This window comes from Leiobunum rupestre, chromosome 8, assembly GCF_980474605.1.
Source record: "Leiobunum rupestre chromosome 8, qqLeiRupe1.1.hap1, whole genome shotgun sequence".
Classification (NCBI taxonomy): Eukaryota; Metazoa; Arthropoda; class Arachnida; order Opiliones; family Sclerosomatidae; genus Leiobunum; species Leiobunum rupestre.
The window spans coordinates 31069431-31097153 of NC_143391.1; the positions used below are offsets into that span (position 1 = coordinate 31069431).

General features: G+C 36.7%; 1 protein-coding gene across 3 annotated transcripts; it reads right to left on the reverse strand.

Moving 5' to 3' along the window:
- Window positions 1-699: 699 nt before the first annotated feature.
- Window positions 700-27723, reverse strand: edl (ETS-domain lacking). Of its 3 annotated transcripts, none has more exons than XM_090155731.1 (3): window positions 27612-27723; window positions 4314-4603; window positions 700-2372 (listed from the first exon to the last, which is right to left on the reverse strand). In XM_090155731.1, the coding sequence occupies exons 1-3, from the start codon at window positions 27620-27622 to the stop codon at window positions 2158-2160; spliced, it is 516 nt and encodes a 171-aa protein (XP_090011857.1). In that variant the 5' UTR covers window positions 27623-27723; the 3' UTR covers window positions 700-2157. The 3 variants fall into 3 exon arrangements, with proteins under 3 accessions (XP_090011857.1, XP_090011860.1, XP_090011858.1); XM_090155734.1 differs by lacking the exon at window positions 27612-27723 and adding an exon at window positions 13406-13636; XM_090155732.1 differs by lacking the exon at window positions 27612-27723 and adding an exon at window positions 4686-4766.

The following is a 27723-nucleotide window of genomic DNA, read 5'->3' on the forward strand; positions in this document are numbered from 1 at the left end:
AACTAACCTCCCTATCACACTTGCCCCGCATTTTGGGGGTAAGTGTGACCACACGAAGATATTATTTTAGATCTACGAAAAAATATGGCTTTATTGGGACACAATTTTTAACCTCTGTATGCAAATTCATCGCGATTGGTCAAGGATTTCAAGTGATCACAATTACCCCACCCCCGTATCACACTTGCCCCGCATTTTGGGGGTAAGTGTGATCAGTAACAGAGTTAAACTAAATAATTAATATTTATATAAATATTTAATTGATAATATATTTGATTGCGTGGTTGTGTAGCATACATGGCCGTATTAATGGTACCAATTCTTAAGAGGGTGCTATTTGTAATTTAAAGGGAATATAACCCGCAAAGCAATCTTTACGGAAGACCCCTTCAATTTTTCAAATTTCCCTGTACAGTGGCGCCAAACATTTCTAAAGAAAAAGGCAAGAGCGACCAAAGCTGCAAACGTTGGTGTTCCACACCGAATACCCGAGGTTATATTCCCTTTAAGAGTAATTTCAAGTAAACTCCCAAAAAAATATTTTGATCACACTTACCTCCATTGTCCCTAATTTTGAAATTTGGATGAATTTTATATGTTTAACTTCGTATTGAATGAGACAAACAAAATGGCAAGAATTGTGTTATAATCATAGCGTTTTAATTTCACACTTGACAATAAGGAAATGTTTGTTTTGTACATGTATCTCTTAATTTAATACCGTATGTTTTTCAATAGGAACGATATAAGCCCTAACTTAATTATACAGACAAAGAAAATAACTCGAAAGAATACGAAGAAAGAAAAGTTCTTAGCACAATATTATCCAAGGGTATTTGCTCGGAGTTTACGAGAAAATTTGGGGGGAAAACTATACATAAAAAAAGCCAAAAAAAAAAACACATTGTATTCTATTTACATATATTTGGTGGACAGCTGTGATTGGCTCGAACATAATTTTTCAATATTCGTTAGCCATGGAAGTTTTAAAAATTGGCACAAAATAAAAAAACAATTAAATATTAGCTTTGAATACTTTGAAAACTAAATCTATTTGGACGACTTGTTTTACGTTTTTGTTTGTTTTATTCACCGTTGGTAACCAGTCAAATTACCATTAATTTCGGATGGGTTTAACTAATGGTATAAATTTTAGTCAATACCAACAGCGAATAAGCTATAGCTCAATAGAGTAAGCTATTATTAGTGACGACCTCAGACGGAGAGATTGGGAAACTATAAAACCGTATAGCTTAAAATTTGCTGATTTTTGGAATTGGGCGATTTCGCTTTCAGATTGAAATTTACTACGTATAAAAATTATATAAAGCACTGTTTTGAACTTCTGTTATCACTATATTGAAACTATTTAAGTTATTACTAGTATTAAATTAGTTTTTAAACTGTTTATTTAAATAAGTGAAACAACTTGACCTTTTTCATCCTTAATTAAAGAAATTTTTAAACGGATTTTTTGAGCAAGCGTTGTTTACTTTTAAGGACGAATTTTATGGGCCACAAAAATTGAAAATTTTAATTAATTTTAAAAGCGGGAAAACACACGGTGAAAAAAACACGTAATTTCATAATAATAATATAATGACTAGTTATAATAATTAAAATATACAGGCGATAGTGTAACCGCGCCGAGTAGGAGGGACAATGGCTGGAATTTGATGTCAATTATAATTAATTAATAGCAATGTTAGCAAACCGACATATTTGCGTTTCTTGTTCTAGCATTGTACTTATTTTGAGGGCCAAACCAAGCGGGTTCGAGAACCATAATATTATCAAGTTAATTTCGTCTCGAAATTTCGACATTGTACGAATAGGCATTGTCATTGTTAGCAGTTTTTCTCTCTCTCTCTCTCTTTTGTTTTTAGGTTAAACGCGTATAATATTCACACTTTTACAGCACGGTACGCAGCTAAATATTTGTATTTATTATATATGATATATCACAAAAAAGTGGACCCGATTTTTGTCAACTACGGAGAGAAAGACACCATTATTTTTTTGTTTAGGAATACGACAATTATTCCTCGTCTGCTATATTTATATATTGAGTTTTTGTATTTTAGCGGGGAATGTAATTTTCTTCTCTTTCCTCCCATCTTGAATAACGAATTTATCCGGCGACGAGAGTGGCGTTCCTTAACTGTAGATGGCGCTACTGAGCCGTAATCGGAAATCTTTGTAGAGCAGCTTCCCTCCGAGAGGCACGCGTTTCACGAACATGTCCATTGTCATCAAACAGAGCGCTTTTCCGTTCATCAGAAAGCGGTCGAGATGGATGGCCGGAAGTCGATGGACCAAGGTCATGTGTATTAACCAATGAGTCACGTCCTCTCTTCCCCACATTCGAGGATCTGCAACAGAGACCAAAATAAATACAAATTAGTTATTCTCGTTGCGCCAAACGCGAAGAATAACAAATATAAAACAAACTTCCGGTAGTTAAAGTGGTTAAAGCTATTTACAGAAACCGCGAAGCGTTTGGATCTCGATCGGAATTCGGCGATCATCAAAGACACCTTGTTAAATATCGCGTCACGCGAGGCCTTTTCAACCATTTCCTCTCAATTTTGGGAGATGATTTATTTGGAATTTCGTCGTAACGATCTTCCGAATGACGCGCGGCCTAAAGGGACTTATTAGCTTTCCACGTGACGCCTAATAATCGCCATTTCGTCGCTCAAAAGTGAAATGAATTCCACGCGAGTCCGGTTTGAGACGCGCGACGTAACGGCCGACGTATGCTTGGCGCTGTCAGAAGGGGATGCGTCTTCGTTATGTCGCAACCCATTTCCGTCCCCGCGATATCCTCTTCAACTGAAAATGGTAATTAACACGACACGTTGTGGAAGGAGGGGGGTTGTACTTTCTTTAAGAAACGGAGAGTGGAGGCGACGCGCGGTTGGGCAACGTTCGTTAGTCTTAATCGAAAGCCATTTCCTCCCTGGCGTAGTCTTCCCCGGAAACGCTCGATACGTTTCCGGGCAAGATCTCTGTCCTTTTCATCGCTCTTCTTTCGACGATTCAAATTTAATTTTATCCTTTCACGTTCTCTCTGAGCGAGTTCGTCTTCAACGAGCCCATCAGACTTCGTCAGGATATCCCACTTAAAAAGTTTCTTTTCATTAGCGCTCTCAACATCCACCCCCCGCCCCTTCTCGCCTCTACACATATGGTTTCGATTTCAATAGTTTTTTCACATTTTCTGGTTGATATCTCAAGATCGCCTTTTTTATGTTTTCATATTCTAAATATCGGATTAGGATTTCACGAGGAGTCAAACATTTAAAAAAATCCCGTACATTTTCTAAGAAATCTGGCCTGTTTCAAAAACTCTAAATCTGGCAAGAAATCGGACGCAAAATCTCGAAATCTGGCCAGAAATCCAGAATTGCGACGAGAAATTGCAAAATCCGGGACAAGAGTTTAGAAATCCGAAATCCAGAGTGAAATCCCGTACACATTTTTAGTGAATGTCCGGGATTTTCGCATCGTAAATATCGGATTAGGATTTACAGAATCGTAAATATCGGATTAGGATTTTCGCATCGTAAATATCGGATTAGGATTTACAGAATCGTAAATATCGGATTAGGATTTACAGAATCGTAAATATCGGATTAGGATTTACGATCGTAAATATCGGATTAGGATTTACGCATCGTAAATATCGGATTAGGATTTACAGAATCGTAAATATCGGATTAGGATTTACGCATCGTAAATATAGGATTAGGATTTACAGAATCGTAAATATCGGATTAGGATTTACGCATCGTAAATATCGGATTAGGATTTACGCATGGTAAATATCGGATTAGGATTTACGCATGGTAAATATCGGATTAGGATTTACGCATCGTAAATATCGGATTAGGATTTACGCATGGTAAATATCGGATTAGGATTTACAGAATCGTAAATATCGAATTAGGATTTCCGCGTTCTAAATATCGGATTAGGATTTACGCATGGTAAATATCGGATTAGGATTTACAGAATCGTAAATATCGAATTAGGATTTACGCATGGTAAATATCGATTTAGGATTTAGAGAATCGTAAATATCGAATTAGGATTTCCGCGTTCTAAATATCGGATTAGGATTTCCGCGTTCTAAATATCGGATTAGGATTTCCGGATTTGCCCATTTATAGGGACCCACAAAATATTACCTAACCCAGGATAGACTATGTTATTTCGACAAATATTTACACTGATACCCTCAAACGTGTACGTGACATTTTGGGGAGTCCTAAACGCGTATGCTAGATGGAGACAAGAACGAGGCTTACCCTTGGGCAGCAGCGGCTCCTCGATGATGGTTTTGGGCTTGGTGACTCCGTAATCGGCCAAACTTTTCCAACTTTCGGCCACGACCATGCCGGCGGGAGGGTTGGAGGTCACTCGGGCGTTATGGTGAGGATTGGGCAGCGAGTGACCTCCGCTGCCGGCCAAATGACGGTGGCGGCCCCAGGGGTCGACGTATCCGGGAGCCACGGTCAGGGCGGAAACGCCTCGGCACGGATAAGCCGGCGAATCCGGGAAACACATTAGTGTCGGGTACATCACCACGTCGTCCACTCTGAAACGACAATTTGAAAACAAAATTAGAAACTAACTACGAATTAAAAAGCTTAATCTAATAATAGTATAACGCGACTCACAACATGTTTAATTCAAATAATCCTTCTGTTTGAAATATCGACAAAATAATACAATTGAATAAGACTCTATTTGATCGTCGAAACGCGTCAGGCCAAGACGCGGCGTACGCGGCGAGTGAACCTTTCCGGCTGCCAACGAACACGCCGAACAGCCGCTCCGAAAATATTTAAAAAAAAATCGACTACTTCCGTTCTTTTCTACCGACGAGCGCGCGTTTCGCTCGGCACCGTTGTCGAAGGCGGGAGGCGCCTATCCCGAATTAACGACGGAAGGAACACCGACCCCGCCATGAAAACCGGGGACCTATAAAACCAACTATTGTTATTAATGTAATGGCAATGTGGAGGGGGGGTCGACGCGAAAGTACAACTAACGTCTGCTCTCGCGGAGGGGGGGGGGGCGAAGGGAGAGGGACCGGATGTAAGCATCATCCGCGCGTGCCACCACCTGGACAAAATGGCGAAAACACCTGCCCCCCCCTCTCTCGCTCCCCCCTCATCTGCGGATGATACCTATCGAGTTTATCCTCCGGAGTGTTTTGGCTCGCTTTTGAGGAAATGAATAATTGTTTCCTTCAAAATAGGCCATCTCTTTCAAATACGCTTCGCACTCTCGATCGGTTGCGCCCGATTGCTCATTATTTCCATTTTAGGCGAGTTTCTCCGCGGATCAAATGTCTCGTCAGCTGGTCTCTCTCTCTCTCTCTCTCTCTCGCTCGTTGAAGCCGGAATAATCACTTTCGAGATATTTTTTTTACTCGCTATAATTATCCCGTCGAAATGCTTTAATTGCGGCTTTCTCGCTAATTGCATTTTTTTTAAATAATCGGAGCTCTTCTGGTTTTAAAGGTATATTATTATTGTTATTATATTATATTATTTTATAATATTATAATATTGAAAAGTATTATTGCTGTTTTTATAACGTATCGGTTTGTAAATTAGATCTTTATCAATACCGTTGAATAGTAAAATTAAATAAGTTATTGTATTGAACATTTTAAAAATATTGTTTTCAATAGAATCACAGGTTTTGGGGATAGCCTCGAAACAACACGTAACCAAAAGTATTACTACTTTGAATCCCTTATATATTATAATAATATTACAATTTTATATTGCAGTAATTATTTAAATTTAAAATTAGAAACAATTCAACGACAATTTGTAATTCAACGGCATCAATACTTAAAAAAAAAGCAGGTACAATTATCTAACAATTCTTAAACCAAACGAACTAATTTTCTTTTATAAATTAATAAACAACATAAGCTCCTGCTCAAATCATTTACCCCAAATCAATTTATGTGTGCCTATTTATCAAACAAATTTTTTTAATTTGTATAAAACCAATTTAACCCTATTAACAGAGCACTAGTCACTGCAAATATATTTAGCAACGAAATAGATCTTTTTATTTGCAAAATTGCCAACTTAAAATTACTATAGAGACAGATATTTCATGGTTTAAAATAAACTTTTATTAAATATTAAATATTCTTTTTTAATAAAAGTTTATTTTAAACCACGAAGTCTCTGTCTCTATAGTATATTACTTACTATTTACTAGTTTAAATTAACCATGGTTAAATATATACACACACACACATATATATATATATATATATATAATTGAATATTTGTTTATTTCCTGCAAAATAACATGATTTACATAACTTTTTAGAATTTTACCGGATTAAATTACATTGGTTTATAATGTTTTAATTTTCGGTCATAACCTATGTCAATTGTAAAAAAGAAAGCAGCAATACGTATTTGTCTTGAAATGTAGAAGATAAAATATTTATATAAAGCACTTATGTACTCTTATATATATATAAACAAAATACCCTCCAAATTGTTAACGTTGTTTTAAATTTATCATTTGTTATTATAACAAAATACCCCCCATTTCATTTCATTATAATAATATCATAATTTTATAATAATATCATAATTTTATAATAATATCATAATTTTATAATAATATCATACCTTTATAATAATATCATACTTTTTATAATAATATCATACTTTTTATAATAATATCATACTTTTTATAATAATATCATACTTTTTATAATAATATCATACTTTTATAATAATATCATAATTTTATAATAATATCATAATTTTATAATAATATCATAATTTTATAATAATATCATAATTTTATAATAATATCATAATTTTATAATAATATCATAATTTTATAATAATATCATAATTTTATAATAATATCATAATATATACCGTTTTGCTGTAGCCTTTTTAATGGTCCCGCTTACAAATTTCAAAGGTATATTTCATAAAAGTGAAACTTGTACCTTCCCAGCAGGTTCGAAACAGATGCGCAATGCTGAACGAGGAATCATGGCCCAAAAGTTTCCGTCTGTCGATGTAAAATTTACTAATTACCCTGCATATGGATATTAACTTAAACCCAGTGTAACTGTTTAGAAAATCATTGCTGTGATCAGAAGTATTTGTCTTCCTATATTGCTAATGTTATTCACTTTAAACATATTACTTCGCGGGTTACAAGATCTCGTTGAAATGAAATAATTCTTGATTATAATGAAATTTTATACTGTATCGCGCTATATATAAAATTTGGAGAAACTTTTAATTTTCAAAATTAAAATAGGACACGCAATTTTGAAAATAGGAATTTTTTTAAACCAATAGGCGCTTAAATAAATCATCCTTCGAGGAAATCGCCAAGTAGTAATATTTCCGAGAGCCAGGACCCGCAAGCTATTGTTTATATAGTGCTTGTTGAAATAATGGAAATTTTCAGCTGTAAACAGAACATCATGTTTTTGCTAAGCCTTAATATGTCAAAAAAAAAGTTACCTGGTTCAAAGGGAACGCTTGTTACTGCCGTAAATGTGAAAAATCTCCATTATTTTCACAAACACAATATAAACAGTGACTTGCAGGTCCTGGCTCTCGGAAATATATCTTCTGGGCGATTTCCTTGGCGAATGATTTATTGAAGCGTCTATTGAAACTTTATCTTGAATTAAATTATCCAATAATCTGACACTCTTTTCAAATTTATTTAGTTTTTAATCATCCCATTAAAACCTACTTTTGTATTAAAATGTATATATTACGTATCGAGATGCCTCATCTTTGACATTTTTTAAGCAGTGGCGTAGGAACGGGGTGGTATACGGTAATGTATCCCTTAAAATTTAAATGGCGCCAAATTGGTCCGTAAGGGGCGCCAAAAACGTGTTGAAGAGGAGGCGGCAAATTCAATACCCAAGCTGTACCCCCTTGATCTAAAACTATCCTACGCGCCTGTTTGTGAACTACCCTTAATAGAGATAAAAATACAAATATTTGAAGTTTATGATGCACCCCCCCCCCCTCCCCAAAGTTATTTAAAATAGGATTCTTAATAAGGACCAAATCTTGATTTTAGGGTGGGTTAAGGACTTTGACGAAAAATATAAATTTTACTTAAAACTCCCGTACACTCTAGACAAAAAATTAGTTTTGAAATTTTGAAATCAGCTTAAACATTTCGAAATCTGGCCAAAAATCAGTTCCACAATTTCGAAATCAACACGCAAATCGTACTCAAAAATCTCAAAATCAGTGTCTGATTTCTGAGATTCAAAAACCCGTACATAAAATTGGCCTCTGTCTTTTAGGCATTCAAGGGATCCGATCCTTTAATTTTAAATTTACTAATAATATTATTATTCAGGTCAAAACAAATTTAAATTATTATTCCAATTTCTTTATCATCGTCTTTGCAAATCGTCAGCCGCTTATTTATCTCGTGTATATGTTTTGCTTCTCCAAAGTAAACAAAAGAATGAGAGAAGGGAAGTCTGTCGCTACTATGTCGCGTCTACTCGCAATTATAACAATGGGCACGCTCGATAGATCTAATTAGAGTTTTATCTCTTTTCTGTACACTTTTTAGCCATTGAAAAATGCATTCTATTTTTTTGTGGTGCAAGCCCCGTCTCGAATGCGTGGCCCGGGTTTCGGGGGGGGGGGTGCCTTTGCCTGGTGGCATCCTCTTTCTTCGCAGCGAAAGAAAGAGCGGATCATCTTACCGCGAGCCGCTCAACCAACGCCCCTTCCGTCTCTTTGTGCGCCCGTTCCGCCGCGACGATATATTTTTCAATGGGTGCGCTGCACCGGGCCAAGTGTCACCTCGATTCCTCCTCCCTGTCCCCCTTCGAACGCGCGAACATAATCTGGGGCCGTCTTCAAAATCAGTTTCTATATTTCTGAAATATACAAACACGTTTAGTTACGCGCGTTTTTACGATGTTAAATAATTTGTTTTAAATTTTGGCAGAAAATCGAGGGGCTAGCCACTCCAGAGAAAGTTGTACACTTCAATTCAGATTTCAAGCGATTTCACTGATTCCCAATAATTTCATAGTGATTCTCTGTAATTTCATAGTGATTCCCAGTAATTTCATAGTGATTCCCAGTAATTTCATATTGATTCCCAGTAATTTCAAAGTGATTCCCAGTAATTTCAAAGTGATTCCCAGTAATTTCAAAGTGATTCCCAGTAATTTCAAAGTTATTCCCAGTAATTTCATAGTGATTCACATAATTTCATAGTGATTCACATAATTTCATAGTGATTCACATAATTTCATAGTGATTCACATAATTTCATAGTGATTCACCTAATTTCATAGTGATTCACCTAATTTCATAGTGATTTCAAGGTGATTTCACGCGATCTCAGGGTGGTTTCAAGTGATTTCCCTGAATTCTGAAGATTTCAAGTTATTTCACTAATTTCACTGTTGATTTCACGTGATTTCATTATGTTTGTACACCTGATTTCAAGAGTGATTTACCCCTCGCAGAAAATGAATGAGATTTGTAATGAAAATTAGGGGAAATCCACTCAACATCCTATGTAATTTGATTTATTTATTGAAAAATAACGTCAATTTATTCCATAATTCATGGAGTAATCGGAAGTTACGAAACCGGAAACTCGTCACTCCCCAGTGGTCTAACTAAAGTCTCTTGGCTCCTCCCGACAAATTCGTTTTGGGGACCCTTCTTTTTATGAGGACCATTATTTTTTTCTGGAATCTTTGGAAGCTCCGATTCTTCGGGGCCCTGCGCTTTTAGGTGTGTCAAATTCGATAATATCTACCTTCTGTTATTATTCACTGTTTATTAAAGAAAATTCCATAATTCATCATTATTTTTCCTGAGTATTTTACTTTTGAAAGAATTTCAATTTTTAATGATCTTTGGCTGCTCCGTAAAAAAACGGCTGACGTCTTAGATTTCTCGGACATAGTTACATGGGAATTGCAAAGAATAGTAAAAGAGCGAGGAGATTAAAACGTGTTAAGTTCGTTAATTAGTAACGAGGAGCTTGCAACAGATTTCCTTTGATTTCCAATTATTTTATGATTTCAAAAACAATCTTTTTAAGATTTATTTACCAATTTTTTGAAGAAGCCACGATTTTAAAGATTTTTTACCATTTAATAAAGATATCCCTGATTTCCAAAATATTATATTTTTTAAGATACGCATTAAAGATTTCCAGATATTTTACCATTTAATAAAGATATCCCTGATTTCCAAAATATTATATTTTTTAAGATACGCATTAAAGATTTCCAGATTTTTTACCATTTAATAAAGATATCCCTGATTTCCAAAATATTATATTTTTTAAGATACGCATTAAAGATTTCCAGATTTTTTACCATTTAATAAAGATATCCCTGATTTCCAAAATATTATATTTTTTAAGATACGCATTAAAGATTTCCAGATTTTTTACCATTTAATAAAGATATCCCTGATTTATTTATTTTCTGATTATTTTCGATTACTTTTTACACTTCGCAGATTTCTTAAAATTTAGAGATCTCTCGAGTGGCTGGTCCCTCAGTTAGTGACCACATCAGGCATAGGAAATATTTAACCGAATTGAATGAATTGACGAAGACCATCCTATCTGTGACCCGAGATAATTGAGGCCAAAGTTTATAGCTCACAAATCTATGGGAACTTTGAACCACCTGTACTTCCAAATCGACCCCAAAGTTATTTCCAGATACACGGCTAGAGCTGTAATTCAAAGTTACCATCGTCAATCATCCGCGTGTAATAGTTTTGTAATATATCCATTGAAATGGTTTATAAGCAAAGCTAAAAATTAGTTTACTGCTCCTACAAAACCAATAAAAATTTTAAATATAGTGAATTTTCGCTTGTACAAAAAATTGTAAATCGTTGAGTCAGGCTAGCCACTAACCTAAGTGGTTTTGGCTGATCTTACCTTCACTAATTTCTAAAATGTGCCCAGGCCCGTATATGGAGAGCGGGGCGCCAGGGGATGCTCAGCACCCCCAAAGGAATACTTAAGCATCCCCAACCCAGCCGACCCGAAAAAAATCGATTGCTCTAGCTGTATTTTTAATAAAATATTCTGTTTTCAACGAAGTCAAAATTCATAAATTGAAAAATAACAAAATAAAGCCAATTTCTGTATATTTACCAATTTCTGGAGTGGGAGTTAAAAATTACGATTTCTAGTATAAAAGCATTGGCGCCCACGAGTTGTGGCGGCTGGAATCTCCTTACGTCCCCGGGTGAGCTTTGTTGAATCTGATATCCTACAGAAGGGATTGCCCGGTCGGGGGGGGGGGGGGGGCGCGAAACCAAACAAAAAAGGCTCCAGCTCTAGCTTGTCCACGTCATAAATCTTCAGCCGGGACGTCCCGGCGGAGGAGGACCAAAGAAGAGAAGGGCCGTCACACGCGGAAGATGAAGCGGAGTTACGAGCGTGACGGCCTGTTTCCGAAAACCTCGCCCCCCTCCTCACGTGGATATAATGATATTTAGGATTCACTGTAAGTAAACATTGCTGGCTGAGAGGTATTTTTAGAAGCACTCTCCGAAAGAGCGGATTTTTCTCCTTTGGGGATTTCTTTTATACCGAAAAAGCCTCTCTTTTCGCGTCTAGTAAGACTAGTAAATGCAATTTTCTTTCTTTTTAAGGAGGACGAAATTTGCAAGTTTAAAAGAATTTCAGGCTCTAGGAAAAAGACTAAAAATGGGCCTTTTAAAAAAATCATTCAAGTTATTTTAAACCATACTATTCGCGACCGAAAACTATCGCTACGCCCCCTTTGGTTCGCCATTGAAACCTAGATAGGTAGAGGCTTTGAAGCAGACTTTATTAGTTCGTCCTCATCGTTATTCGTAAATTTTACTTTATAAATAATGATACTTGCATTATAATATAATTTTTACATCGGGTGTTTATATTTTGATAAGTTTATTTAAGAAAAAACGTTCTTATGACATTAAAATTTGCCTGTAGCAGACGCTGGATCATAGCCGCGACCTCGGAGAAAGATTTTCAGGTGGTGCGAGATCTCTGAATACCCGAGTCTCATGACAGCGGGAGGTCAGGCGTTTCGGTCTTGCGGTCACAGGTCGTTCTACGGCACCCCCCCCTATGACAACGCTGCGTTTCGGTCGCGAAAGAATGACATTAATAAAAGGGAATTATCTTAAAACAAGATTAATGAAAACCCGATTCTGAGTACTTTGCCTTTTTAGAGCCTTAGGCAATTGCCTGTCTTGCCTAGTCAGTATCGCGGCCCTGATTGCGCTAGAAAATATGACTGGTGAGATAGTAAAAAGGTTTTAGTCTTTTCAGATGCTATTATTTTTGTTTAGTAACGAATGAAAAAGTTTAATTACAGAGCCATAATTAAAATATTTCAAACATGGGACAAAATAAGTACCATTGTTGGTAAACTTTTTAACTACGAAAAAGGGAAATTATTATTATTATTAATAATAATAACGTGCAATAATCCAGAAGGAAATTGTGTCGAAATGAACCGGGTAGAAAGTAGAGACGGGTATATTTTAAAGGCAGCCCAGGATGACAAAAGCAAGAAGGCCCGAACTCCCCAAAAAAATTGCCTCTTTTTCGTGCGGTGCAGTATGAAGAAATTCTTTTATCAGTAGCCAGGGATCGTTGGACGCGAGGGGGGGGGGGGATGACGGAATAGAGCCTGCACTAATCAGCCTTTTCTCCGAAAAAAATCCATTCTGCAGTCACGAGCGGAAGTGAGCTTGGTCCTTCCGAAAAACTGGCTAACTGGAAGGAAGCGTCGTTGACCGAATTTCACCCCCCCCCCCCGCCTCTGGTGTCCCGGGCTAAACGTTTTTGCACGGAAGCGAGCCAGATTTCAAACCAGTGATCCTCTCGCCGAGGTATCAATTTATCGCGATTTTTACGTGTATATTTCTGCAATTTAATTCAACATCTTCGTATAAATTAACCGCGGGAGGTACATTCTAAAATTGTTTTGACAAATTATACCGTAAGATTTGACGAAATCTTAAGACGATACGCTTGGAGAATCGCGTGCCCCTGTTTTCAACAATAACAAATACAATTGTTTTTTTTGCAATCGTATCCTCGTTTTATATCAAGCTATTTCCTCTTGGAAGAAACTTTCCCAATTATTTAAAAACTTCGGGTACGCGATAAAAACCGTACCAAAGTATCACGTTTTTACGAATTGAATAAACGCCATAAAAAATGGGCTTTAGGCTTTCAACGCAATCGATACTAGGTCGCTCGAGGTTAGGCATCGCCGTTTCGCTTCGGTGCCGTAGGAGAAGCCGAACCGTTCGCTTTTCCCCGGGACCCGATCGCGGACGCAAACACTTACCCGGTCAGAGCGGCGGTTTCGCTTTCCAGATTTCGATTCTTTCACGCTATTGTTAATTTCTCACTTTTAAATCGCGAAGCCGAAACGGGATGAGACGCGTTTAAATATTATTCCTCGGCAACTCCCGGAGCGAACACTTCGACGGTCAAAGCGGCGAGCAACGCGACTTTCTCTATTGTAGGTGGCGCTACGGACAATATGGGAGTCGGAATTGCTACCGCTATTTCAACGGGCGCTCTCGGTCTCCTGGCGGAAGCAATCCGCGATTTCGCGTTCCCGCGAAATCGATGATCTTGGAGCTTTCGCGCGCGCCTTTCTTCGCTTAAAATTGCCGTTTCGTCGGGGGTCACGTGACGCTTGGCTCGGCATTCTATTGGCTCGTTCGCCGTTGTCAGGCGCTGGACTCCCGCCTCGCGACCGAAAGGGGGTCGCGATATGTCTACTTTCCGTTCCCCTTATTAATGACTATACCGTTAAGCCGTATATTACGCTGTACGATAATTTTTAAAACCACCGAATGTTTGCACCGCGCGTCTTTTAATTACGAGCCTCAGCCAGCGCCACTCGAATTATACAACATCCTTACTCCGAGTGCGCACTAGTCGAGCTCTGGTTGGAAACTAAATATACCCCAGTGGATGGGCGTGGGTTTATTTTGATGATGATCAAACTCTGATTTCCCAATTGACCTTTTTCAAAGCGACTAATAAGCCTATAACGTATTTATATAGAAGACGATAGGCTTAAAAAATACCCGTATAAAGGTCGTAATGGTCGACGAAGAAGGTATTTTGGTTTGTCAACGACTCTATAGCGTTGCAATTTGACTCGCAGTTTTGAGAAAAAATACTGAAATAAAATCTTAACGAAATTTTATATTGTTTAAAGCCAGCAGAGTATTGATGGCGAAACCTTGGATTCTCTAAGGATAACTTTAAAATATAGCGGTTACGATATTTTAAATTATTTTTTCTTTCTATACTCTTTTTAAATAAAGGGGACTCAAATGTCGTTACTTCGTAATTATTTTCAATATAATACGTACGTATGTACCCGGGTAACAAAAGCCTTTGGGAAAAGATTCGATTGTTTTAAGGTTTCCACTTGTTTCGGTGGAAACTGGAGGAACAATGGGTGTTTTTTGACGTCGCGACGTGACAATTCGAGGACTGTTTTCCACGCACCGAGAAAAAGGACATTGTTACTACGCCCGTTATGAAACTTCATGTCTAGCATTCGAAGCTCATTTTCTACAGACTTCCTTTTCGCAAAAATGTACGCGATAAAGTTCTCTTTATGAATTATCGCGTATATTGTTTCAAAGAACAAATTAATTGGTACGAGACTTACCATCCCAAATGGAAGTGTGAGAAAAATTTAAAGCTGAAACAAGGCTTCTTCATCTGAACGTGCATTTTATTAAAATCAGGAAATTTTTCACTCGCTCTTTTGTGAAAATAGTTTTTTGTTAATTCAGGGCCCCACTCAAATCTTAAATTTTTTATAGGAAAAATAGGATTAAATTTCTAAAAATATAGGACTTAATAGGACCATTTTTTTCAAATTTATAGGATTTTATAGGACAATTTTTTCAAATTTATAGGATTTTTTAGGACTTTATAGGACCATTTTTTCAAATTTATAGGATTTTATAGGACTTTATAGGACCATTTTTTTACGTTTATAGGATTGTCTAGGACAATATATGCCATTTCATTTACTAGCTTTGTGCATTAAAAAACCCAACCTATATTTAGTGAAATAAATCTTTAATTTTCACTTAAAAAATATTGTACAATCACAAAAGTATAGACTAGAATGAATTTATCCTATAGCTAAATCTAGCAATTTAACTGAGTGGCGGGATTTGAAATGGCCAAAATATAAAAATTATAGGATTTTATTTTATAGAAATTGTAGGACCTCTTGGGGGCCCTGCTATTTGTCAAATGCTCAAATTTTCAATTTCTATGTTACCTGTAATAATATTCTGTGGAATTTTAAGGAATTTAAAAGTGAACCTGCAAAGGTTTTAGCTGATTTTAAATTTTTCTAACCCGTAGCATACCTTGCGTACCCTCTGGGTCCTGGCGCCGCCACTGAAAATCGGTGTTTTTTATGAAATGTTTGCAAAACATTTTGCCCTCTTATCAGTCTTAAAAACAGGGCCGTATTAACCCCAATATCTGCCCTAAGCAATTTAAGAATTTTTGTGCCCCCCCCCCCCTCATTAGTTAGTAGACGCCGGACTCAGGAAAACAAAATTCTTATTTGGAATCAAGGATAATACTAAATTACTAATACAGATGCATTTACATTTTATTTATATCTTACTCCGTAACTTAATTTTTTAACGTGTATGAGATACATTTTGTAGGATAAATTTTATATTTTTTAAATTAAATTTTATGGTAAATCCGCCACTGAAATAAGACGAAGCGTCTACAGCTGACATCGGCAATTCGCCAAAACGACTACCTCAGTACCTCTATAATTATATTGGATACCGCAAAACTGGTGGCGATAACAAAATGGTAACACGAAATGTTTGTATTATATTAAAGTATAATAGATGATGCCAGACTACCATTATTGCCAAATTTTTTCCGAGTTAAATGTATTTACTGAACTGTGAGTTTTAATAAATAAAAATTTTACCAAAATACCTGACTTTAGTAATATTTAGTGTAGTCAAAACATTTCATGTATTCAATATATTTATGGAGGTAATCGTTTTGGCGAATTGCCGATGTCAGTAGACGCTTCAAAGGAGTATATTATTATAAATATTATATATTTATTTATACTGATATAGTTATTTTTTTATTTAGTTTTAGTTCCATTGTATCATTATCACATTTTTTAGTTTTTCCTAACGAATAAAATTTCGATGGTGCCCCTAATTTCTATATTTCTTGATGCCCTAAGCAATAGCTTTTTTTTGCCTAATGGTTAATCCAGGGCTGCTTAAAAATAAGGTGGTACTGTCGGCTCAGATATTTAAATGGTCATATTGACCAGTTGGTTTTTTAATCGAAAGTATATAATTAACTAAATGGAATTGGTCATAGCTAACGGCCAAATTAATAACGCTCTTACAGGGTACGTGATTTGCTACGATTCACTTATTTTTACCTCTCCGAGGGCACTTTGTACCCTAGGAGGGGTTATACAACCACCGTGTTTGTCTGTGGATCTGTCTGTGGGTCTGTCTGTCAGGCCTGCGAACGCGTTCGCATTTTCGGGGCAAAGCGTAATCACTGCGTACCCAGTTTCTTAGAATCAGGAAAAAGGTTTTTCTAAAAGCGCCCTCTTTTTGTCATTGGGTGTAGTATAATTTTTTAATCGGCCGAGATTCGAACTAGAGGCCTGCGCCGATCTGATATGGGTCGGCGGCGGCGTTTGACCCAAAATATACCGGCGGCGGTGGCTTACGCCGGCGTTTAGGCCTACGGCGGCGGCGTCTTCGGCGTGGCCAAAATGACCGGCGGCGGCGGCGACGTACGCCGGCGTTTGTATAAATTTTAGAGCTATTTCTTGTAGTGACAGTTTAAAAAACGCGCGACCAGAAGGGCAAGGGCAAATACCAACTCATACTAGTCCTTCCATGGACTAATTAATGTACTTCGCAAAGGGACGCCCCGTTCCCGAATATTTGCTTCGGGCGATTGTTAAATGTGCGCTCTGGCGGCGGAGTTAGGAACTAACTCACTAATGATAACCGGGGAAGAAGGAAAAGGGGTGAGGGGAGGGAAAATACAAATGTACCTCAGCAACTGGAAAACACGTGGGACTGTCCCAATTTGTAAAACGTTTGTTTTAATATTTTGAAGTACATTAATTAGTCCATGGTCCTTCCGAGCTAGGCCACTGGCCTGACGTCAAACGACAACCAAAAATATTCGCAGTTATGCTGGGTCGAAATTCGGTTGAAGGCTCGATATTGGCTTTTTATTTTTTTGATCGTGCTCTACGATAACGCTCTGCAGTGGCGTAGACAAGGACTGTTCAATGTCAACTCCCTGGGCCTACCTTGACTATACTAAATTGACACCCCCTTCTCGACACCCCACTTAATATTAACATTCTTGGACCCACTGACGCGCTGAGCCTTCCAATCAGAAATAAATCCGAGTTACGAATAATATCATTTTTGCTGCCGAAGGTTATCATCGCACGGTGAACATACATATTGCTATTTTGATATGTTATTTTCCATTTAAATATAATTTAAGGTATTATGATGTGATTTTATAAACGTATTGGACGTCTAAAATGCAGTATATCAAATGCTTCATTTATTGAATTTCAAGTAAAAAATTATTATTAGTCTCGGACTGGCCATAGAGGTAACCTGCCCGCGATGGCGTGGATCCCATGGACCGTTCATGAAGTGGGCCTCCGTAAACATGGTAGCGTTATAGTTGTTAAAGCTGGGACCCTTAGTCTCCTAGCAACCGAAAAATATTAGACCCAGTCCGCCATTGATTATTATAATGCAATTTTAGAAAACATATCGATAAACCAAGCAACATTTAAATTTAAAGATAATTAAAATGTGGATAAGCCTTGGTTATATTAGTGACTCTCTATAGCCAAGATAGCAATGCTGGAATCTATTGACGCTAACAATTGTAAGTGAAAATGCTATTAATCTGCGTCGACCGAAATCCGAAAACCAAAATTTGACGTTCGACGTCGTGTTCAAATGTCGTTATTTTCGCGTAAATGAAAACCAAGTTTAATATACCAAAAACAAAGTGTATAAATAAAAAAAGAAACGGCGGCGCGCCGTTCTTTGTATCGGCGGCGGCGGTGGCGTGCGCCGATTTTCGAACAATCAGCGGCGGCGCGATCGGCGCGTTAAAAATTATCGGCGGCGGCGGCGTTTAGCGGCGGCGCAAGTTTCTAATTCGAACCCGAACCCTCTTGCACGATAGGTGAGCGTTCTACCGCAGAACCACGGATACAGTTACGCTTCACTGAACTCTTCCGAGGAGAGGTATATTTTGGCTTGCCAACTTGTTCATCCTGACACCGAAAGTAACAAATTTGCATACACGATTTTAAAGCTGCTAATTTCAAACATTCATTCAACTTTCAACACTATTTTAGGCGATGTTTTATGTAAAAAATGGATACTCGGGAATGTGCAGTTAAATTGAGTTAATTTAAAATTGTTAAGTTTTAGACTGGCCGGGAGTAGTGGCTCACTCCTGTAATCCCAGGCGTCCGGGAGGCAGAGTTTGTGGATGGCCGTGTGAGGACGACCACCAATCCCCCAACGGGTTGTCGGAATACTTCCGCCACGGGTGTCCCCACCCCTGTCCCCACGTATCCCCCCGTTGGCGTGGCCGTTACACATATCTCGCCCTGATTAATCAGATGGTGTCTTCGCCGGGCTCGCGGTCTTCTCGGACTCAAATCAGCCCGTTCTTCTTTGAATTAAAAAAAAAAAGTTTTAGACTGTTGATAGCGCCCGCTAGAACTATTAAAAAATATCCCTCTAATGGCGTTTACCCTGTAAAAGGATGTTCTCCCTTGACAAATTAGCCTCCCCGCGTGCATTCTGTCAGATGATAAAAAATTATCAGCTTTAGCAGTAGCAACAGTCGCGGTAACACAATCTATAAAATTGAATTTGATTTAAAATTTTATTGTAGAGGCCATTATCGAGGGAATTAAAAATTTCATACGAATGTGAAAACGTAACGAAGGTTATAAAAAGTACGTTTACATTGTTAGTTAAATTTAACAGAAAAAAATCCGCGGTTGATTTCGAAAACAGTGTCAGAAAGACAATTATTTTCAACGTATTCCGTTTCTTGAAAAAAATTCTTCGCAATTAAGTAATGAGACTACCGTTTCTTACACGGGCATTTAGCGAAAGACTAAGAAATGGAGAGTAAAGTTTTCCACTTGGGGTGGAAAATTGTCGAAAGGTCTACTTCTAATAGGCGAAAAACCAACCATCCGAGAACAAATTGGAAATATAGACACGCTGTAAGACGTAGCGTGGAAAAGTCGCTGTCATTTGACGCGCGTTCGCGTGGAACGCCGCGCTAGAATTATAACGAGTCGCCCGCCCAGCATACAAGAAACGAAAACACAAATCTCTCGTTGAAAAAATAGCCTATTCTTTCCTAGGGTTCTTCCGATTTTCGAACAAATCTTGGCTTTCATTATTTTTACAAAATTCGTTGGTTCGGTAACGCCATAAGCTTATAACACGGGATTTTGAGATTTCAAAGTGATTTTAGAAATCAGAAACTGATTTTGAGATTCCAAAGTGATTTTAGAAATCAGAAACTGATTTTGAGATTTCAAAGTGATTTAACTGATTTTTAGATTTCCAAGTGATTTAACTGATTTTGAGATTTCCAAGTGATTTAACTGATTTTTAGATTTCCAAGTGATTTAACTGATTTTTAGATTTCCAAGTGATTTAACCGATTTTGAGATTTCCAAGTTATTTAACCGATTTTGAGATTTCCAAGTGATTTAACTGATTTTGAGATTTCACAGTGATTTAACTGATTTTGAGATTTCCAAGTGATTTAACTGATTTTGAGATTTCCAAGTGATTTAACTGATTTTTAGATTTCCAAGTGATTTAACTGATTTTTAGATTTCCAAGTGATTTAACTGATTTTGAGATTTCCAAGTGATTTAACTGATTTTTAGATTTCCAAGTGATTTAACTGATTTTTAGATTTCCAAGTGATTTAACTGATTTTTAGATTTCCAAGTGATTTAACTGATTTTTAGATTTCCAAGTGATTTAACTGATTTTTAGATTTCCAAGTGATTTAACTGATTTTTAGATTTCCAAGTGATTTAACTGATTTTGATATTTCAAAGTGATTTAACTGATTTTGATATTTCAAAGTGATTTTAGAAATCAGAAACTGATTTTGAGATTTCAAAGCACAATTTTCATGTTGATTTCTGTTTTTTTAGGCTGATTTCAGGATTTTTGGAACTGATTTTCGACCATATTTCGAAATTTCCAAGTTGATTTCACGATTTATAAAATCATTTTTCTTACGGCTCAAATGTTACCGCTTTTATTAATCCGCCTAACGATGAAAAATTAAAAAAAAAATTAAAAGGCGTAGCCATATTTTCTTTAAGACACTGACAAATTACGTAACGCAGTAAGGGTTTGTAAAAGTGTTACTAAATGTTACAGTGCACGGGAAGATCACTCAAATGTTACGTCACAAAAAATAAAGGTATATACCAGAAACTAAATTATAATTTTTTTTTAACGAACAGTCGAAATTTAGTACTTTGTTGTTTTGTCATTTATAACAGTATGATTAGTTTTCTAGAGGTAAAAGAATAAATAAATAAGCATTATTTTGAATGAAATTTAATAATTTTAAGGTTGATGGTGCTATTATATTTGTTAAGTAATTTAGGGGTAGGGTCTTCGTTACGAGTGGTAGGGGGTTGTCGAAAAAGGAAGAGTATTTGCATAAGTTAAGTTAGAAGAGACCACCTATGGACTGTGAGAAGAGTATTTGCATAACTATTACGTAATTTGAGAATAGCGCCATATTTTCGTCTAGAATCTTATTCCGAAACGTAAAAATCTCGTTCACTCTTGTGATAAATAGACTTAGAAATCTTGAAATCAACTTGAAAATCCCGAAATATGGGCGAAAATCGGTTCCAAAATCTCGAAATCAGTCTAAAAAAGCCCAAATCAACACGATAATTGTGCTCTGAAATATCTAAATCAGCCTAAAAAAGCCCAAATCAACCCGATAATTGTGCTCTGAAATATCTAAATCAGCCTAAAAAGCCCAAATCAACACGAAAATGGTGCTCTGAAATATCTAAATCAGCCTAAAAAAGCCCAAATCAACCCGATAATTGTGCTCTGAAATATCTAAATCAGCCAAAAAAAGACAATCAACACGAAAATGGTGCTCTGAATTAAATATCTTAATCAGCCTAAAAAATCCAAAATCAACAAGATAATAGTGCTCTGAAATATGTAAATCAGCCTAAAAAAGCCCAAATCAACCCGATAATTGTGCTCTGACGTTACTATGTTCACTTAAAGGCCGACTACATAGTTATTCGGTTTACTCCGTCTTTCACTTTAAGCTGGCTCGCTGCGAGATACATATACTATACAAGCAGCCAACTACCAGTGAGAAACAGAGTTAACCGAATAAATATGTAGTCGGCCTTTAACAAACAACAACGTGAGAAGGGAGCGCGCGCAGAGGAAATTATATCTTGTAGGCGGGGCCAAAGCCGTCATGAGTGATCTTACCACACGAGATACGGCAGGATAAGCATTCCAAGTAGAGGTATGGATTCCTGCTGAATGAAAACCTGGTCAGCGTTGCCATATTATTATTAAATAATAAATGCTGTTATAATTTAATTATAATAATAACTATTCTAATATTAATATTTAATAAATACACGAATCTATTTAATTAAATAGATTAATGATAAATACTGCAAAAAGGAACCATAACGAGTTCTATTTCTGCAAAATAAATTATTATTATTATTATTATTATTATTATTATTATTATTATTATTATTATTATTATTTCGACTACGACACTATTAATTGGCCGGAGGTGACCTAGGGTATTCCAGTTGAATATTCATGGGTTAAATAGATTCATTATTATGGGTATATAAAGAGTAATACTTTTCTCTTAGATTATTTATTATATACATCTGGTAACACCGAAGGGATTGCCTTTGAGAAGAGTATCAAATTGTTCGTAACAAAACTCTATTAGTAGAGTTTCTTGTCGACTCACATTGTAATGGCTTTTTCGCAACTTCGAAATTCCGAACGAGATATATTAGAGTCATATCCTTCTGATTAGAATTTCATCGGAAAGCCCATCAAAGCGTATCGATATAGACCAATTTCCATTAACGACGAATACTTTTCTAGACGATCGTCGTGTATCAGGGTAATTAGGAACGGAATTTCTCGCCCGCCAAACCAATTAAGTACTAGTCAAGGGAAACGGCCTGCTAACACGCGCCACGAAGAGACCCACTGAAGTCTAGACATTTTGAATTAAATTACGGATAAAGCTTTGGAATTTTGGATTCTTTCTTAATTATTGTTCCGAATAAAATTAATTCGTTAATTAATAAGAGATTATTTCTGGTTTTAATCGATGTTGTCCCTTTGAATTGGGAATAATTTTGACGATAATCTAAATCTTAAATTTTATTACAAAATATGAATCCCGACGTGAACTTCCTTTATGCAGCAGGTTTTCATTTTGTAATAATTTTAACGCGAACCACAATATTAATTCGATTACAAAATTATGGATCCAAGCGTAAAACTCGTTTATGCAGCAGGTTTAACTTCTACAACAATTTTAACACAGTATTGTATTGCAAAATTATGGATCCTAAAGTGTAACTCGTTTATGCATCAAGTTTGCTTCCTATACTTCAACAATGTGAACAGTAATCTAAATTCTATTACAAAATTTTATTATTGATAATTTATCCTAAGATAATTTATCAATAATATCATACCGGTAATTAATATGAGCTATACGTCTTACTAACATAAATTATTTTCTGCCCGGTGAATTAACAACGGGCTAGCTGGAAAGGGGCTCATAGGTAAAGCTAGAGGGGCGTGAAACGAATATATATATTTTCCGCCCTAATAATGTCGCCATACCGAAACGCTCTGTTTCGACGAGAAAATTGACTGGGAGGGGGGGGGGTAAATGAAGAACGTATGTAGGTCTTTAAGAACGTTCAGCTAAGGCAATGTTGGGGCCATGCTCTTGGTTTTTTTTCAGAATGATAATTTGCATATAGCTCTATCTAGATGTTTCCTTTTTTCAACGACCCAGATAAAAAATCCCTAATATAATAAGACATAACATATATCCATAATTAATATAATAATATAATACAATATAATATATAATATATTTATATAAAATAGGGGTAATTAAATTTCTATTCGTAACGTATTTTTCGCGTGTTAAAAACATTTTCATCATTTCATGCTATTTAAAACTTAATGCAAGTGGCGGCTCGACGTGAAGTAGCTCTTTTTTTTCAATAGATGTCGCTAGCGTAAAATAAAAAAGGCGGGACTTATAGGTACCCCTCGCGTTGATTGCATCGTTTGTAAATTGGTCAATAACATAAATTGCAGCAATTTTTTTACACGGGATATAATTTAGGTTAAAGTGGACTTTAACCTAAATTATATATCCCGTGTAAAAATAGTAGATTATAAGTGGTCTAACTATAATACTCTACAATGGCTTTCTGACAACGTTTTCATTTGACTATTTTTAAATTTAGCTTACTTTGACATAAATAGATGGCACTACGCTCTCCAGTAAAGTCGCGTTTTTTGAAGAATTGGATAGATTCATGGCCATCTCTAATAACGGGGGCCTTTTCATAATAAAGGTGGTAATGATAGAGCCGACACTTGCTTTGTTCAAAGTCTTTAAAAACACATTTGATGTGTATAGAAATATAATTTGAATAATAACTAGTCAAGGGATTCGGTTCATTTTATAAAGAAAATATCTTGGATTTTAAACCTACAGATGGCGCTACAGTGTGGCAGCTGGAGCCATTGCTACCGTCCAAGGTTCTCAGGGAGCTAAAAGCGTTCATGTTTAAACCTATATTCCGGTCGGCCAGCTTAATGGTGTAGACAACAACCTTTGTGTGGCCATAAAACAATAAGTCTTTTCAGGGAACCTGTTCACGTACGGTAGTTAAATGACTAAACACGGGGTAGAAGGAGGAAAACGTCTGCCTAGTACTGTGCAAGTTTAGAGGCTTCCGTTCGGAACGTAAGTACTTAATCTCGGTAATAACTCTTTACACCGGTACGCTTATTTCTGGACACGTGAAACAGTAAGGCCTAGCTATAAATACTCCGTTACTACCTGCTCAGAAGCAGGCGGAAATTATTCGCTTGGAGCCGTGTAGGGCAGTGGTGTAGCCAAGGGGGGGACATGCCCCCCAAAACGTATGGTTGCGCGTACAAATATTTATTTTAATCTTTTTTTATGGATGCCCCCCGCCGAAATAAATACTGGCTACGCCACTGATGTAGGGAGACCTTGTAGACAGTGGCGTAGACAAGAGGGGGGTTTCCGGGTTATGGCCCTCCTTGGGCCTACCTTTGACTGTACTAAATTTTAACCCCCTTCTCGACCCCCCTCTTAACATTCAAATACTTGACGAATTTCTGGCTACGACACAGCTTGTAGAGTTGTAGAGTGTACGCAATGTAGCCCCGCAATATAGCTACGTTTACAATCATGCACGTTTCCCGTAAACGTTTTCTAGCTCTGGCTTAATAGCTAATGCTAGAAATCGATGCATTTGGTCTAACCCCGCGGGGAGGGGGGCCCTAGGGTGTCTAAGCTACGCTACTGCTAGGAAGGGCGTAGGAACGTCCTAGAATTTGGAGGGGCCAAAGAGAAATGAAAAGGGGTCTGGAAAATGGTTTTGAATTTTTAATGGAGTGTAGCTTCTCAGAATACATGTGTACTTTTTACTAAGAAAAGACTGAAATTGGAGGTTCTATAAGATTTAAATGCTTTTAAAATGATAATTTGAGCGTTTTGAAGATTTCAACTGACAAAAAAGTTGGAGGGGGCTATAACATTAGTTTCCCCTCCCAGCAAAACTAACTCTAGGGGGGGATTGCCCCCCCCCCGTTCCTACGCTCCTGACTGCTAGCAAAAGTGTAGTTCGAAATTGGCCTGTTAACTTCTCGGAGCAGGTCAAAGGTATTCGCCTACTAGCAGTGAAAGGCTTCTCTGATTGGCTTGAATTGTGGTCTGCTTTATAAATCGTCCGCTACTTTAAATTGGTTAGGACGCGTTTCTCTCCAACGTCTTCGGAAGCAAAAATAATTCGGGGAATTTTTTTTGTTAGGCGGAATAATACACACGTTAAACTTTGAGCCGTGATGCGGTGTATACCTCCGCCGTTTGGTGGGAACGTTTTGCTCAATGAAAACTGACTTAAACCTAAGAAGGTACATGTTTTTTTTCTACATTCTAAATGTACACTTAATAATAATAATAATAATAATCAGCTAGGCTAATACCCAAGGCACCACCTAAGTCATCAAGCGACTTTTGAAGCCTTTAATTCAGGTGGCCGGGTTACTTATCTGGCTATACTAACAAGGAGACATCCCTAAGTGTAAACCACCGATTTTGTTCAAACTCGGGGGATTGGTAGACGTTCATGTATGATGAAAAATCCTAAAGGGAATTTATTCAATGGGCAACCGTTTTGCCATGGCAACGAAAAATGTTTTTGACAACAAAAAATTGAAATTTTCCCATTGAAAATAACATGGGATTCTGACCGATTCCCTGTGAAATATTTAAACAAATTTCAAAACTTCGAAAATGCCAAAAAAGAAAAAAGAAATAAAAATTGACCATAAAAACATCAAAATTGATCAATTTTTGATCAAACTCCCATGTTATTTTCAATGGGAAAATTTAATATTTTTTGTTTTCAAAAACATTTTTCGTTGCCATGGCAAAACGGTTGCCCAATGAATGAATTTAAATTCCCATTAGAATTTTTCATGATTCATGAACGTCTACCAATCCCCCAAGTTTGAACAAAATCGGTGGGTTACCCTTTGGGATGTCTTCTTGTAAATGTTTCTGGTAAGATAATAATTTGTTGCTCGTGAATGCTTTTACGTTGACTATTTCCGCTACATTTCGACAGATGGCGTTATGAAATTCATTTCTGGAGGTAATAAAATTAGGCGTAGCATTTGACTGATTTCAAAATGACGTTTTTGAAACACTAATGCCACTAAAAACACCACGACGACGAGTGTCTATGAAAAAATCTCCGTTAGGCCTAAAGCCAATATTTTTGCGTCGCCACTCGTAGTTTCGCTCTAGCCTTAATTGTAACCCTCGCAAACTTTACCTTTTACCGTTCAACTATGTATAGCTAACCTTATACAGCTAAGTTATTCCGGAAACGGGCTATTAAGGGTATACTTTTAAAAGTAACTTTTTAGAAAATTCAACGAAAGAAATGTAAGTAAAGAGTGTCGGAGCGGATATTAAGCCTTTTTTTGCGGTTGGGTTAACGTCTTGAAAAACTTTACAAAATCCTACGCGTTTTCGTCCGACTCGCTGCGCTTAATCTCCGCAACTTTTTTAGCAATTTTCTCTCAATTTAACCACTATTTCGGTTTGATGCGCGCGACCAACTTCGGGAGCGATGTTTTGGCGCCAAAAATGGAAAAAAAGGGAAAAAAAATCCGGTTGCTAGTACGTTAAGTTATATAAAAAATGGGCTATTTGGGAAAATCCTCGAACCAAGAAATCGTTTGAGACGAGCGCGTAATATTCTTTTTGATGAATATATGTACGCGTTTGGCTGGGAGAGTCTGAGAGATTTTGACGCGTTTCTGGGCAGCGTGTGGATGGCTGTTTCCGGTTTCCCATCATTCGGTGGGCTCGTTGGAACGTGTCGTTTCCGAAATTATCGGAGCCAGCCCCAAAAAAGCTCTGCTCGACTAAGAAATAAATATTTTCCCATGACTCGCCATTCTTAATTATATTTATAATCTTGAAAAAAATACGCCTTTATCAAAACTTGCAAAACCTTTTCCGATATTTTGGTGTTTCGGTTTCCATAGTAACGACCTAATTAATAATTACCGGATTTCTGTACGCTATCGTTTACCCGAAAATCATATTTCTGCAAGCAACGTCGTTTATTTTGTTTCCAATAAATTTAATTAAACATTTTCTATAGCCTTTTATTAACGTTTAATTTAGTTACCGAATAACGATTTAAATTACATCAAAAATAAATACATTGTAGTCTATTTAGTCAATTAAAGTAATTAATTTAATTAGAAGCATTTAAAACTTCCCGATTTTATGATGTTTAAAATTTATTTTTAGTTTCCAAATTTGCCATATCGGAAAGAACCCATATTTTATCAAATTATCTGACAATCTGAAAATATATATAATCGTATTTTCATCTTCTTTAAAAGCTAATCTTTTTTAAAATTAAATTTTTAGTCATTAATGCTTCTATAAATCCGAAATTACGCCCAAATACATTGCAAATCACGTAGGATAAGTTAATAAACACGAAACAAATTATTCAAATTGAGGATGCAAATTAGTAGAAAAGTGAGAGTTACCTTTGCTTCATGATGGTCGAGAATCTACTTCCTCCAGATCTGATTCTCTTCGAGGATTCTTTCACGAAGAATCCCGGAGATTTTTCAATTAGTTTCCGTATTTTGGAAGCCG

What these genes read in the sequence shown, in the direction of transcription:
- edl (XM_090155731.1), bottom strand. An exon ending in GGAGCCGCTGCTGCCCAAGG is followed by an intron (nt 2,373 to 4,313) that starts GTAAGCCTCGTT and finishes TCTCTGTTGCAG; the next exon opens with ATCCTCGAATGTGGGGAAGA.